This window comes from Pyrenophora tritici-repentis, chromosome 7, assembly GCF_003171515.1.
Source record: "Pyrenophora tritici-repentis strain M4 chromosome 7, whole genome shotgun sequence".
Lineage (NCBI taxonomy): Eukaryota > Fungi > Ascomycota > Dothideomycetes > Pleosporales > Pleosporaceae > Pyrenophora > Pyrenophora tritici-repentis.
The window spans coordinates 992,148-1,006,020 of record NC_089396.1 but is presented as its reverse complement, the minus strand read 5'-3'; the positions used below and the strand labels follow the sequence as shown (position 1 = coordinate 1,006,020).

General features: G+C 52.1%; 6 protein-coding genes across 6 annotated transcripts; 3 read left to right on the top strand and 3 right to left on the bottom strand.

The window, feature by feature from the left end:
- Window positions 1–616: 616 nt before the first annotated feature.
- On the bottom strand, window positions 617–1,774 carry PtrM4_127950 (uncharacterized protein; the record flags this gene model as incomplete). The annotated part of the gene is made up of 1 exon (XM_001939850.2): window positions 617–1,774. One exon carries the CDS (start codon window positions 1,772–1,774, stop codon window positions 617–619), a length of 1,158 nt encoding a protein of 385 aa, XP_001939885.1.
- A 552-nt stretch (window positions 1,775–2,326) lies between these two features.
- On the top strand, window positions 2,327–2,470 carry PtrM4_127940 (uncharacterized protein; the record flags this gene model as incomplete). The annotated part of the gene is made up of 1 exon (XM_066108843.1): window positions 2,327–2,470. One exon carries the CDS (start codon window positions 2,327–2,329, stop codon window positions 2,468–2,470), a length of 144 nt encoding a protein of 47 aa, XP_065960835.1.
- Window positions 2,471–4,462: 1,992 nt separating this feature from the next.
- PtrM4_127930 (Glyco-hydro-1 domain containing protein) lies at window positions 4,463–6,241 on the top strand (the record flags this gene model as incomplete). Its single annotated transcript, XM_066108842.1, has 1 exon — window positions 4,463–6,241. One exon carries the CDS (start codon window positions 4,463–4,465, stop codon window positions 6,239–6,241), a length of 1,779 nt encoding a protein of 592 aa, XP_065960834.1.
- Window positions 6,242–7,431: 1,190 nt separating this feature from the next.
- On the top strand, window positions 7,432–9,493 carry PtrM4_127920 (WD40 repeat protein; the record flags this gene model as incomplete). The annotated part of the gene is made up of 5 exons (XM_001939848.2): window positions 7,432–8,084; window positions 8,134–8,231; window positions 8,281–8,693; window positions 8,741–9,230; window positions 9,282–9,493. 5 exons carry the CDS (start codon window positions 7,432–7,434, stop codon window positions 9,491–9,493), a joined length of 1,866 nt encoding a protein of 621 aa, XP_001939883.2.
- Window positions 9,494–10,239: 746 nt separating this feature from the next.
- On the bottom strand, window positions 10,240–11,721 carry PtrM4_127910 (Atrophin-1 multi-domain protein; the record flags this gene model as incomplete). The annotated part of the gene is made up of 1 exon (XM_001939847.1): window positions 10,240–11,721. The coding sequence occupies one exon, from the start codon at window positions 11,719–11,721 to the stop codon at window positions 10,240–10,242; it is 1,482 nt and encodes a 493-aa protein (XP_001939882.1).
- A 320-nt stretch (window positions 11,722–12,041) lies between these two features.
- PtrM4_127900 (DNA topoisomerase VI, subunit A) lies at window positions 12,042–13,790 on the bottom strand (the record flags this gene model as incomplete). Its single annotated transcript, XM_066108841.1, has 8 exons — window positions 12,042–12,560; window positions 12,609–12,677; window positions 12,730–12,810; window positions 12,858–12,944; window positions 12,997–13,105; window positions 13,166–13,232; window positions 13,279–13,490; window positions 13,540–13,790. 8 exons carry the CDS (start codon window positions 13,788–13,790, stop codon window positions 12,042–12,044), a joined length of 1,395 nt encoding a protein of 464 aa, XP_065960833.1.
- Between the last annotated feature and the right edge of the window lie 83 nt (window positions 13,791–13,873).

Here is a 13,873-nt window from a genome sequence, read left to right as displayed (position 1 = left end):
TGAGATGAGAGTGTCTGCAGATGCCGAGCGCAATTGTGGAATCCGAAAAACCGCTATGGCAGTCACTTAGTTAGTGAATCGAGATCGGTTGGACAAAGGAATTTTTTGCTATCGAACTTGGTTCCTTCCTGGGTCCCGAACAAGCGCACAAAGCAAGATAACTAGATAAGAGCGACTCTGGCTCAAACACGGCTAGCCTGACCAAGTCATGGATTTTGGTCGTTCTTTCCCTCATCGGCCCGGCTCGACCAAGGCCCACTTTTGGGCGTTCAAATTACCCTTTCGAAATCGACTCCATTACCCTTCCCAAACCACATTCTATTACCCCTACAAAACTGAAAATTTGCATCGTGAAACAGGTCAGATCATGATCTCGTCGGCGAGGCCCGCAGACTATGGTAACTATCGGCTTAAGTGGCATGCAATTACGTCACGAAAAAGAAAAACTTCGATGCTCGCATCTAATATCCGTTTTCAATATCTGCTGTGACACGTGCTGCCGCGATTGGGGTAATCATTACGGCAACACTAAGGGAGGAGCTGGCCGGGCATGTCCGGGCTACTGGGTATATCTGCATCTGACTACTCAGTCAACCAGCGCGTGATCCGAATTCGATCAGGCCTTCTTTGCAGTTTGCTTGGCTGCATTTGCTCGCTTCTTCTCCAGCGACTTGACTTTCTCCCAGTTCTGTTTAACCCATTCCAAAGCTGCATCCTTGTTATGCTCCGATACGTACTTTGACCAGACCAAAGGCTCTTTGAGATTTGGCACAGACGCAATTCGTGGCTGTCCATCTGCAAATTCGACCCAGCGCCTCAGACCTTTCATGACAGGATCCAATTTGTTGATCGGCACAGGTACCGCGACTTTGATCTCTTTCCAAAGCTCTTCTTCCCTTGTCTTCAGATTGTGCTCTTCAATCATAGCGTCGTATTCGGCTTGCTTGTTGAAAGAGATGAGAGCGTCTTGAAGTACCTCTTGACGAGTCCAGGTATTGGTAGCGCCCTTTTCTGTATGTGCTGGGACATACTTTTCGACAAAATGCTGGTACATGGACCTCTTCGCTTGACGTGCTCGGTCGTTGTGTTTTTCGACACGTCCAGCAAAGGCTGCAGAAGAGAAGAACCGGCCGCTAGAAGCCCAATCGAAGAGGTCGTTTTCATCCGTAAACCCAGTCCAGTATTTTTCGACATCCAGGCCGTAGAACTCCATAACTGCGTTGGGGTCTCGTGTAAGAAAGATGAGTCCCTTCTTTTTGTTGTAAACCTCTACCTCTTCTACGCGAACGTGCAAGCCTCGGTCATTGCAAGTAAGACCCAAGGCACGGTGAGTGACCCCAAGTATCTGCAGTAGGTCAGAGTCACCCTTCATGAAGCGTGTCCACTCGAAGAGCTCAGTACTCTCGGAGGTACCTTCTCCGACGGATAGTTCGACGTCGACTTGCACATGTGCTCCTGGTATCTCCGGATGCGGTACCGCGTATGAGGATGAGCTGCCGTTCTGAATATGCACATCGGCTCCGAGGATCTGCTGGATGACCTGGCACAAGTCGACCTTGGTAGTGGGTGGTCGGATACCGTCAACCAAGAAATCGATATCGCCATGGTCCTTTTTAGCTGGGGATTCGCGCGGAACGACGACACGCTCGAATACTGTTTGCAGAAGACGCTGATAATGCGCAGAAAGGGACTTGTAGATATCTGGGCCCATCCGAAAGACTTTGACCGGCTCTCCAGACTTGGCCTGAGCGTTGGCGAATGCGAGGCCCCCCATGGTTTGAAGGCGATGGAGGATTGCACCTGGGCAGTTGAGAACAGTAGAGTGTGTTTGTGGCAGTGGCAACCTTGGGAATTTTGTTTTGGTTGGGGGGGGCTTGGCGCTACACGGCGAAAAGTTTTGCTTATGGTGAATTCATCTTTAGCTGCACTGTCCCATAATGTGCAGCGCAATGAGTGTTGAATTGGTGACTCAAGCACTTTTGACTAGCAGGACCGTGCTCATACCACGTGAAGGTGCCATTCACCGTGATTCACCATGATTCAACCCGCTCATATTGCCGTACTGAGAGTGCAGGTCATGAGCATGGTGTAGTTTGGCCTATCGTACGATGGGATGAGATACAAAGGTTCCAAGGTTGATGAGCTTGGAATGCGGGGCGGAACACCCCCGCTCCACGAGTGGGGCTAATGACGAATTATCGATAGCTTAGCTCGTATCCCTGCATCTGCCCGGAAATTTTGTGAGATACAGATAGCTCAACATTTTTTCCACAACACAACCTCAATGCACGATTGTTGTAATTCAAAATCCGGCTGCTCAAAAATAATGGACGAACAGATGCCTGAGGAAGTGGTTGTGCGATTCGAAGAACTCGGTGCTCTTGAGCACGAGTTTGAGGAAGCCGAGCTAGAGATCAGTAAGTCGCACTTCTCACTTAGTGTCGCATGCTATGCGCATTTCTACTTCTGAGGTCCTAATCAGACGAGACATGATTATACGTGTTTGCGCTAGCTTTCAAATACATGTGTTTGCCATATCTTAACAATGGACCCATACTAACGTAGAAACAGTCCGCAAAGCCGAGGCGCTCCAAAGTCCTCTCTACAAGAAGCGCGCCGACTTCGTCGCTAACATTCCACACTTTTGGTCGCTTGTCTTTGAGCAAGCACCTCCGGAGATCGACAACTTCATCCAGCCCACAGACTCCAAGGTCTTCGCAGAGTGCCTCGAAACATTTGAAGTCTCGCGGTTTGAGCTAGACGAGCCAAATGGCTCACCTCGTAGCTTTTCGCTCAAGCTTGGATTCAGCGACAACGAATACTTCGAGGACAAGGTACTGGAGAAGAAGTTCTGGTTTAGGAAGACAAAGGACTGGCAGGGTCTGGTTTCCGAGCCTGTCAAGATCAACTGGAAAAAGGGCAAGGACCTTACGGGCGGCCTCACTGATGCGGCATACAAGCTAGGCGAGTTGAGGAAGAAGCTTGGAGCCGACACTGCGAGTGGTGCTGCGAGAAAAGAGGAGGCTAAGTCCAAGGAATACAAGAAGCTGGCGCAATTGATCGAAACCGCTACAGATGCTTCGGTCAGCTTCTTCGGCCTCTTCTCGTTCGTCTCGGGGTACCGATGGGTCAGCGCCGAAGAGTCAGCGCAAGTTACAAAGGAAGAGAAAGAGAGGTTCGAAAAGATCAAGCGGGGAGAGAAGGTTGAGGAGGAAGATGAAGAAGAAGAGGACCCGCAAGACTACCAGGAGATCGAGGTCTTCCCTGGTGGTGACGAGGTTGCTACCATCATTGCTGAAGACATGTGGCCCAACGCTATCAAATACTACAGTATGTTGGAGATTCATGTATGCTTGTATTAATGCTGACGATATGCAGAGGGAACCTTTGACGAAGACGAAGACGACGAAGAGCTATCGGACCTTGATGTCATGGATGCTACCGACAACGATGATGATGACGATGACGACGACGACGAGCAAGAGCCTGTTGATATCCGCGCCTTGGTAGGCAAGGGTCGGAAATCAGGACAGGAGCCTCCCGCGAAGAAGCAGCGCAAGACTTGAGTATACCAACACATGATGGCCTAATAGCTACTTCTCTATGTTAAGGGACAGATGAAAACAAACCATATATACCCGGTGAGGTCTGCCATATCAGCTAGATTTTCACATGTAATGAACGAGTTGATCGACATACGCAAGGTTCAATAGATGTGCCAGGATTTGATGAATTGAATACAAAATTTGGTATTTTGGCCTCACTTCCTTCTTTCCTGGGTGTGAAAAAGGATGTTGATGGTATCACACAAACATACGATATATTGTTGCATCGTCATGGCACCAGTACTCCAGCCAAGCTTCGGTGGACGGGCCGGCTGTGCCTACAGATGACCGCTAACCGCGCCGTCTAGTCCGCAACATCGTTCCGAGTTTGGATTAGGATTTTCACATTCCACGATGCAGTTGGTGCTTCCCCGCAAAAGCTGCACCTACGGCTTCGAGAAGCATTGCTCCACCAATCACTGGTGTTCCTGGCTTTTCCATACCCGTTGCGGCACGGGACATTGATCACCCCGATTCTTCCGCCAACCTCCAAGCCGGTGATGACGATGATCCGTCAGATGAGGAATCATGCATGCGTTCCAGTACCGTGGCAAAGCTTGGAGCTACATTAGCTCTTGTCAATTGACCAACGAGTGGTCTTGCTTACCTTGGTATACCGCTACCTCGGGAGCATCAAGATGCCTTTAGCGATTCTCTGAGGGGTTCTATGCATGCCGAGAGAGAAGTATCTGGGGATGCTGGTAAGGTGAAGAATGATGTGCCCAAGAAATGCACGACGGCACGGAGCTTGACGAAGACATCCGGTAGGGTGTAAGCTGTCGGACCAAGGTACTTATTCCAAGTACCGTATCTGTTTTCACTGTTTTTCTTTCATCATTCCAGTCCAAGCCATCAACATGGGTCGGTTGTCACCTCTTGGGTGTGTTCTATTTGCTGTTCTGATTAATGCTGAGAGCAACGCGACATCCACCATCTCGTTTGCTCTGCCTTCAGGCTACACGGCTTCAAAGTTCAACGCATCTGCGCAGCCCACTGCCTACACACGGACCGATTTCTCTCCTAATGCACTCGCATCGTTGTGGGACTTGGTAGGTCCCATAGCCACTGGCCCTGTCACAACAACTGTTATGCCTACCCCGGAGCCCACTGCCTACCCGCAACCGGACCCTCAATACTATCACGCCTTCGTTGGTAGCGGTTACCCAGAAGCACAGGGCTTGAAGCTTCCGGCGAACTTTCAATGGGGCTTCAGCTCTTCGGCGTACCAAATTGAGGGTGCGGCCAAGGACGAAGGCAAAGGGCCTAGCATCTGGGATTTATTAGCACACAGAGTACCCAACTACGTGGCAGACAACACGACTGGTGATGTTGTTGCTCAACATTACTATCTGTACAAGCAAGACTTTGCTAGGCTGGCAAGCTTGGGTGTCAAATCGTTCAGTCCCAGTTTCTCGTGGCCACGCTTCTTCCCATTTGGTCATGGCCCGGTCAACGAAGAAGCTGTTGCGCACTACGATGATGTTATTTCATCCATACATGCGAACGGACTCCATCCGGCTGTTACACTCTTTCACTGGGACACGCCACTAGCAATTTTCAACGAGTACGGGGCGTGGACTGACCGGCGCGTTGTCGATGACTTCTTCAACTACGCCAAGTTTGTCATCACGCGGTACGATGCCTACGTCGATGAATGGTTTACAATCAATGAGCCACAGTACTGCAACTGGCAATATGCGGGCTACCCGGCAGGTAAGTACTACGCAGCACCCAATGGCGTCACAGGTGGTGTCGAAGCACGCTTCTTGTGTGGCCACTACACTCTGCTTGCACACGCCAAGGTAGCGAAATGGTACCACGAGGAGTTCAAAGGACGCGGACGCATCACCTTCAAGAACAGCGGAAACTACTACGAAGCCAACAGCACAAAGCCCGAGGACGAAGTGGCGCGACAGCGAAACTTTGACTTTAGCATTGGCTGGTTCGGTGGGCCATGGACAGACGGAGATTACCCCCAGTCGCTCAAAGACACACTGGGAGACCTGCTACCAGAATTTACGCAAGAAGAAAAGGACATGATCAAGGGATCGTGTGACTTTTACGCCATCGACCCCTATTCGAGTTTCATGGCCTTTGAAGTTGGTGGTGGCCTGGAAGCATGCACCAGCAACCGTTCACACCCAGGCTTCCCAGACTGCGCTGGCTCAGCAAGCGTAGCTCCAAACGGGTTCCCTATCGGGCCTGCAGCGGACCCCGCGATGTCGTGGTTCTACTCTGCTCCAGCGGGTGTGCGTCGCTTCCTCAAACACATCACCCAAGTGCTCTTTCCCTCGATCCCGGACATAGTCGTCAGTGAATTTGGCTTCGCCGAGCCTTTCGAAGCGCAATGGCAGAATTTGAACTCTGCACTTTGGGATCTCAAACGCGCGGATTACTTCCAACAGTACCTCGATAACATATTACTGGCCATTCATGAGGATAAGGTCAACGTCTCAGGTGCGTTCGGATGGGCATTATACGATAACTACGAATGGGCCCTGGGCACGTCTGTGAGGTTTGGAGTGCAGTATGTCAATTATACCAGCTTGGAGAGGACGCCCAAGGCTAGCGTCTTTCAGTTTTTGAATTGGTTCAAGGAACATGAGGCAAGCGAGAATGCGACGATGAAGTTGTAGGAGATTATTTGGTTAGACATGGTTGGCTGGTCTGCATGACAGCGGGTGCCGTGTTCACTATGACGTGGTGGCACATGTGTGGTAGGCATGCAGCGTTTGTGCTTCAATGTAGGTATGAAAAACGAGAACTAGGTGAAGAATGAAAGTGGCATGAGCAGTGGCAAAGGGCCCCGAGGTCAGCAAAGGGCGTGCTAGCTTACTTTCTTATCGGGTTATCAGGGACACCTTGTGACGAGAACGGCTCCACCCGCGCAATTCAATGCGGATGCCTGCTCTGTGCCCTTGACAACATACTCCATGCTCGTCGCTTGCACATGAATCGATGCTGCATGATTTTTGCGCCACTACCTGTGTGTTTGAAAGCTTACGGTTCTAGTTATATTGTGACTGCGCCAGGCCACCTCTCACACGTCGTGGCTGCCACTTGGCGCCTGAAGGTTCCGGCAAGGTTCACGCATCCGGTGCACCTACCGTAGGTAGCCAGCCAGCTACCAACGTACGTCAACGAACTGCACTGCGAAGCACCAAGACGACGAGTTGGAGTATTTTAGTAGCTTCTACACGCCTCTGTGCCAGCTATACCATCACCAGCACAGCTACAGCACGCTCTCTAGTCTTCACGCCCCTGCGCTCTGATAGTGGCATCATCGTCGCTCGGCTCGTGACATTGCCTGCTGCTCCAAACCTCCGCCCTCACTCCGCATCCTCGACCAGCTAGCCCGCAAAACACGTCCCGCTACTCTGGGCACTCCACACGAACAGTCTACCCTTTCCAGGCCATCCATGCCAGGCATCTAATTCCACAAAGTCTACGCCCTCACGGCACAGCGCTGCCACCAACTCGTACCCGCGTCAACTGCGGGTAACCAGGTCCAAACGTCGTCCTGGCAGACGAAACCGCCCCAAACCCTCCCTCCCCAATCGCCGCCGACTACCCAGCCATTCCGAACTCCCCCACTTCTCCTTCCCGAGTACTCTCTGCCCACTTGAATATCCCCGAACCCACGCCTCGGCTCTCCGACTACCCATCCGCCGCCACTACCACGCCGTCCGAACACGCTCTAGCCGGAAAGCGCAGGCATAGCTCCTCGACCACCGACGGAGAAGACGAAGAGGACCCTCTAGCGCGCGGCAATAGAGGCAGACAACCCCACCGCATCTCCAAGCGCAGGCGCACACAAGACGGGACAATGCGCCTTGACAACGATAGCTCCAAATCATCACAATCGCCCTCGAGGAACTTCACAAACGGATCATCACAGTCAGCGGGGCCCAGGTCACCGCTGGGCAAGAACGCGAACGGGAGTGCGCACAGCAGGAACGAGAGTAATGGCTCCTACACGAATGGTGGTCCGGTAGCCAATGGGCATTCAATGCCCACCACCTTCTTTAGGCACGATAGGGAAGAAGTGACGCGGATACTGATACAGAGTCTGACGGATCTGGGCTACCACAGCGCAGCCGGCGCGCTGTGCAAGGAGAGCGGCTTCCAGCTCGAAGGGCCGACCGTCGCCGCGTTCCGGAGCTCGGTATTGAATGGCGATTGGGAAGAGGCGGAAGAGTTGCTATTTGGTTCGACTTCATACGACAACATAGGGGGTGTGGGTCTGAATGCCTCTTACGGAAAATCATGGGGGAAGTCAGGGTCACGGCCAAGCTCGCGACATTCGCCAGGCCTAACATTGGCCGAGGGTGCGAATCGGGAGATGATGCTGTTTTGGTTGAAGCAGCAAAAATATCTTGAACTGCTTGAACGGAGAGACCTTAGCAAAGCTCTTGCCGTCCTTCGACAAGAGCTGACCCCGCTCAACCAAGATGTGAGCAAGCTACATGCACTCTCAGCGTGAGTTTCTGCACATTTCTGTCCACGTCAACCAGCTAACAATGGCCAGTCTCATCATGTGCCAATCGGCCGAGGACCTTAGGCAACAGGCGCAATGGGATGGCGCGAATGGCGAGTCGCGAATGCATCTATTATCAGATCTTTCCAGTAAGACACGCTATTGGGAACTCTAAAGACCTCCACTAACTCTGTGCAGAATCCATTTCACCAAGTATCATGATTCCCGAGCATCGATTATCTGTACTACTGGACGAGGTCAAAGAAGGCTGGGTCGCGAACTGCTTATACCACAACACAGCTGCATCGCCCTCTCTCTATCTTGACCACAATTGCGAAAGAGACGATTTTCCAACAAAAGCTGTGCTCGATCTCAGACATCACCAGGACGAGGTGTGGTTTCTACAGTACTCAAACGACGGCACAAAGCTAGCATCGACAAGTAAAGACACGACAATCATGATCTACGAGACAAATGCGTACAAGGTGCTACACCAACTGAATGAACACCGGGATTCAGGTGTGACACATTTAGCATGGAGCCCGGACGATACCAAGATTGTAACATGTTGTTCACAACCAGAGAACTCTGCGCGGATATGGGACGTCAAGGTACATCTATTTCCTTTCTTCTATAATAATCTAGCTAATTCTTACAGACTGGGCAATGCATACAATGTATCAGCGACTTTACCTATCCATGCACAACAGCAGCTTGGGACCCCTCTGGTACACGCGTCATCATCGGGTCACAGGACGACACAATGGGCTGCGGCATCTGGGACCTTGACGGCCAACTCAAACACAAATTTTGCAACGACAGCGGGAAACTCCGCGCTAATGACCTGGCAGTATCGCCCGACGGCCAACGACTCGTCGTCACTACCGAGACCTCTATTGTCGTGTTCGACTTTGTTAGCTACGAGAAGATTCAAGAGTTCCAACTGGAAGATGTCAAGTTGACGAGCGTCTCCATCAGCCAGGATTCGCGGCATATGCTCGTCAGCATGAGTCCAGATCAGATCAAGCTCATGGAAATTGACACTGGTGACGTGATCCAGCGATTCGAAGGACACATCCAGAAGCAATTCATCATTCGATCAGCATTTGGTGGCGCAGACGAGAACTTTGTCGTCAGCGGTAGCGAAGGTATGTCTTGCATTTTCCATCCAATCCCCATCCACTAACAAGTATCTCCAGACTCAAGGATCTACATATGGCGCTCTAACGGATTGCTCATTGAAGCCCTCGACGCACACCCCGGCTGCGTAAACAGCGTAGCATGGCATCCCAAAGACCCCGCAACCTTTGCCTCTGCAGGTGACGACATGCGCGTCAAGATCTGGAAACCAGCCTCTGCATCACCCATGCCATCTGGTAGCGGGACAACAAGCAACGGCTACGGCCGGTAAGCTACCCAGTTCGCCAATGTACCAAACATGTATAGTCTGCGTGAAGAGCGTACTAGCAGGGAGTTGGGATAGGGTGTACAACGGCACACATGTGTTGCGGGTTGAATTGCATCATAAGTTTCGGCGTCGCAGAAGTAGCGGCTGTGTACGGTTACTCAAACCTTTTGTGAAGCTAGTTTTTTCTTCTTCTCGCATTTGGGTGTTAAACTGCTTGTCGTGGGTGCGTATTTCTTTACTTTGTCCCTTCCATGCGAAGGTTGATGACACATAACTACCCCCCTCTGTAGCATGACACTTTTGTGCTTGCGCATCATCATTGGCTATACCGTGTGTACTTAGTAAGAAGAACTATTTGTTAAATCAGTCATTTACGTGCCGAGATTCAATCTACACAACTCACTATCTTGTTGTTTATGCAGCCCAGGCCAATGAGAAAGCAGTGTATAAACATTTTTTCTGACATTCATCATATGCTTGGTAAACTACCTATACTACTACATCGTTAAGTCATAATCATAAAGGCCATAATTCATATCCATATCATAGTTGTCAAGATCCCTATTCCACATCACACCGGTACTTTCAAAACAGAATAACCACCCGCTTTCCTTTTCATGTGTGCAAATAAGCCTCCTAATTCCAGGGTATCTGTAACAACCACAACCACTACCACCACCAAAAGTGCGCCATGAGAGGAACGCAGAAAACGCCGCCCCAGAGACTTGTTCCAACCAAAAACAGTCTTTTTATAAAACGCTGATGGAGGCGTTGCCTTTGCCCATGGCTTGCGAAGACATCAACATCTCCCGAAGCCGGTCTTCGGCTTTTGTCAGTTCTTGCTGACTGGTATGGCTGAGGTCTGATGGCCGGGGCCACGGTAGCCAGGATCGTATCGAGGAGCCCAGGGTGCCGGAGCGAGCTCGCGAGACGGGGAGGCTGCGCATAGATGCGTTGCGTGCGTGCGCTGGGAGTCTTCGAGCGGTGGTGGTTTGGGGACGAGCGGTTGATGTTTCGCCGTTTGCTTCGATGGTGCCAGGGGCTGCGGAGGTGTCAAGGGAGAGATGTTTGGAGGCCGTGGGAGCGGCGAGGGTGATGGCTGGCTGTGAAGACGACGACGTGGAAGCGTTGATAGCCCAAGCTGGGCCTTGATTCTGTGTTGCACCCGCGTGTTTGGGGCTACCGGCCTCTTGCTCGCGGAAGGTGTCACCGTCAATGGCTTTTCTCTTACCACTGCCCCCACTGATGACGCTCTTGAGGCTGCCGTATGCGGATTGGCTTCGCTTCTTACTGCTCGCCACCCGGCCCTCTTGTGCGAGTCTCTCGCTCGAGCTACTTGCTTCTGGCACTGACATGAGCGTGTTGTCCGCGGCGGTCCAACCCTGAGTCACTCTGCTCAAGCGACCCCGCCCCGCCAATGCTCCTGTGCTTGCCCATGCCGGGCCCCCTCCGGTTATCTCGCCCTGTGGCGGGAGATGGGAGTCATACTCATCTGCGAGGCTCATCCTGCTCCGTGCGCAGATCTCGGCAATGGCATCAATTGCATCTCTGATCTCGGGATCGACGGCACGCAGGATGGCCGAGAAGGAAAAATCATCTGCAGACGGCAATTGCTCGGTCCTGCCTGCCAAACCTGCTGACAGGGCCGAAGCATTGGAATGGCCGTTCATTGCAAGAGAGCGTGGGGTGTTGAAGCCCGAGCCGGGGCGTGAAGTGTGCCTCGAGCCCGAGTAGGTACGTACGACGACGGGCTGGCTGGTGACGGTGGTTCGGCTGGACGTGGACTTTGCCGACTTGCTCTTCGAGGGCGACGAATGGAAGGCGGGGGCATTGAGAGCGCGGAGAGCGGCAGATTGGGTCGGTGGCAGGGTATTGGTCAACGTGGTTGTTGCACTGGGCACTGAGCTCAAACTCGCCGTCAGGTCAGACGGGCCGTGCTGTGCATCTGAGGGTTGAGCGTGGACGAGGATGGCGGGCACAGGTTCGTCGGACAGTATGGGCTGGGCACTCAGCGTCGACGTGGTGTTGTTCCCTAGAAGAGAGGGAAAGACGCCTCGGGGTACCGACTGTCTGGCCGTCGTTGCAGGCGTCAATGGTAGTGGAAGTGCATTCGACTCGGCCGTACTTGGGCCATGTCGCTCGCAGCTGTCCGGAGGGGAAGAGCTTGGTGAGAGCGATGGCGCCTGGAACGGGACGCGCGGGTCATTAGAAATTGCTGCGGATCCGACCATTGTGGGTTTTACTTCTGAGCTGCAGGTCAGTGCATTGCAGGGCCGCTATGCAACGCCGTCTGAGTTGTTGTGTGGGCTGCGGTGATCGAGAAGGATGCGTTGGCCGGACGCGGACCAGGCTTGGCGACTTATCCGTAACACCCTGGACCCGGTCTACGTCTTGACATGTTCACCAGCGTCGCACATGGCTTGTATATGTCCGGTACATATGAGACCATGGTCATGGACGAGTCCGGAGGGGGGTAAATAGCTTCAATGTGTTGAGACTACATCATTCTCAACCGGCTATCTAGGCCCTTGCAGCATCCCCGGACAACCCCTCAGAAGAGCATCGCGTCTTCTGGATAATCACTGCCGAGCTCACTGCTCAACCATGATATTAAACCACCAGGCAGCTCGTCAAGTATCTGCATCTCGGCTTTGATGTTGAACATGAGCATCTTTTGCAATTCCTGTCTCCAACCTTGCTCAGGTCCATCTTCCGCGCACAAGTTCCATTCCAGCATTCGCGCTGCCTTTGTGCGATCGCGCGCTGTCAACTTCATCAAGCCCTGAAGTTGAGGCATTGCACTTGGCTCGGTGTCATCTTCGCCTACCGGAGTTCGGCTCATGTGGTGACTCTTTACACCAAGCCAGCGAATGTTGGGTAGGCTTATTGCGGGTGTATCAGTGGGTGTAACCGCCTCGTGAGCAAGGCGGTACGAGCCATATTTGTACGTGGATAGAATAGCAATACCTTCAGGATCCAGGTCCACGAAAACATACATGGGAACATGGGGGGCGCAGTCCACCATCTGGCGCAAGAAATTTCTCGACGCTACGTCGGGGTAGCCCTTTGCCTACACTGAGTGTTAGGGAACGTCTACTATCACCGTGTTTCGGCTTACAGTCAGTATCACGCCGTACGAGCCCAAGCTACCCCATTGTGGTGATGCCATCAGTGAGCGGAACGTCGCCTACAGTTCTGTGTCAGTGTGGCCACAGGTCACCAGAGAGAATCAGTCATACCTCCTTCTCAATGACGAGCACCCAATGTACTTCTGACAGGTCGAGCGTGTCATTCTCACCGACTATCGGTACAAGCATGCCCTGATGTCATGTCAGTACAGCACTGTGGATGATGAGTGTTGGCCAACTTCTTTCTCGGTCATGCCATGTATCCTGTGGCCATTCTCTCGGTCTAGTCGAAAGTTGCCGGCCACCAAGCCCTTTGCAGCTGCAGTCTAGAACTATGGCGTCAGTGTCAGTAGTATTGCAGAATTCATGGCTACGTACTACATTGAGTTGGGACCTAGTGATGCCAAACGTACAAGCCAGATCGTCTACATACCGGTCGACGACAGACTGTCTGACGAACAGATCGGGATGTCGGTAGTAGATGTCCCTATATTTGATCAATATATGCCCTTGTCACCCAAAATAGGGGGACAATAGGCGAATTTACCGCTTGGTCATCATAGTATCATCGACAAGCCCGCCGTGAATGAGCTCAAGTATCCGCAAAAGTACGGCTGAATGAATGTAAGTTGGGCACCAGAGATGCCGGGAGATGCCTACTGAAATTCCATGCTTCCTGTGCACTTGCCCCGGGAAAGTTTATGTCGCGTTCTTTGGGCTCGGGAAGCTTCCCGCCTGCTTCAGTTATAGTAATCTGTCTGCGCGAAAGAGCTGCTCGCGACTGTAGTGTTATGGTGAGAGAGTCCGACTCTTCTATTAGGCCATCGACGATTCTTTCAAGCATGGCCTCGATACGAGCAATCACCCAGTGTCTGCAGATACATTAGTTAGGATCAGTCAGCGAGCTATCAATCGCAAGACCTATCACGCAAAGGCCTTTCTTTCTGCTCGTAATTGTGCAGTGTGGTGTCATTGGGTATGTGCGTTTCTACGAATGTGCTGGCAATTGGTGATGTCGATATCGCGGCATATGGTTCATGCCAAACAAGCGGTGGCTCACCAGAAGCCGAGAACAAGATTTCGTCTTCGGAATCTTCCATGAGGGCATCATCAGATATGATCTGCGTGAATGGTTCTCCGAATAACATGTCCTCAAAGTCGCTCGTGTCCATGGTGGATGTCAGGGCTGCACGTGAGAACTGTGAGGTTATTGCCAACACCAAGTGATTTTTTCAGGCTGTTAGCGACGGATCAT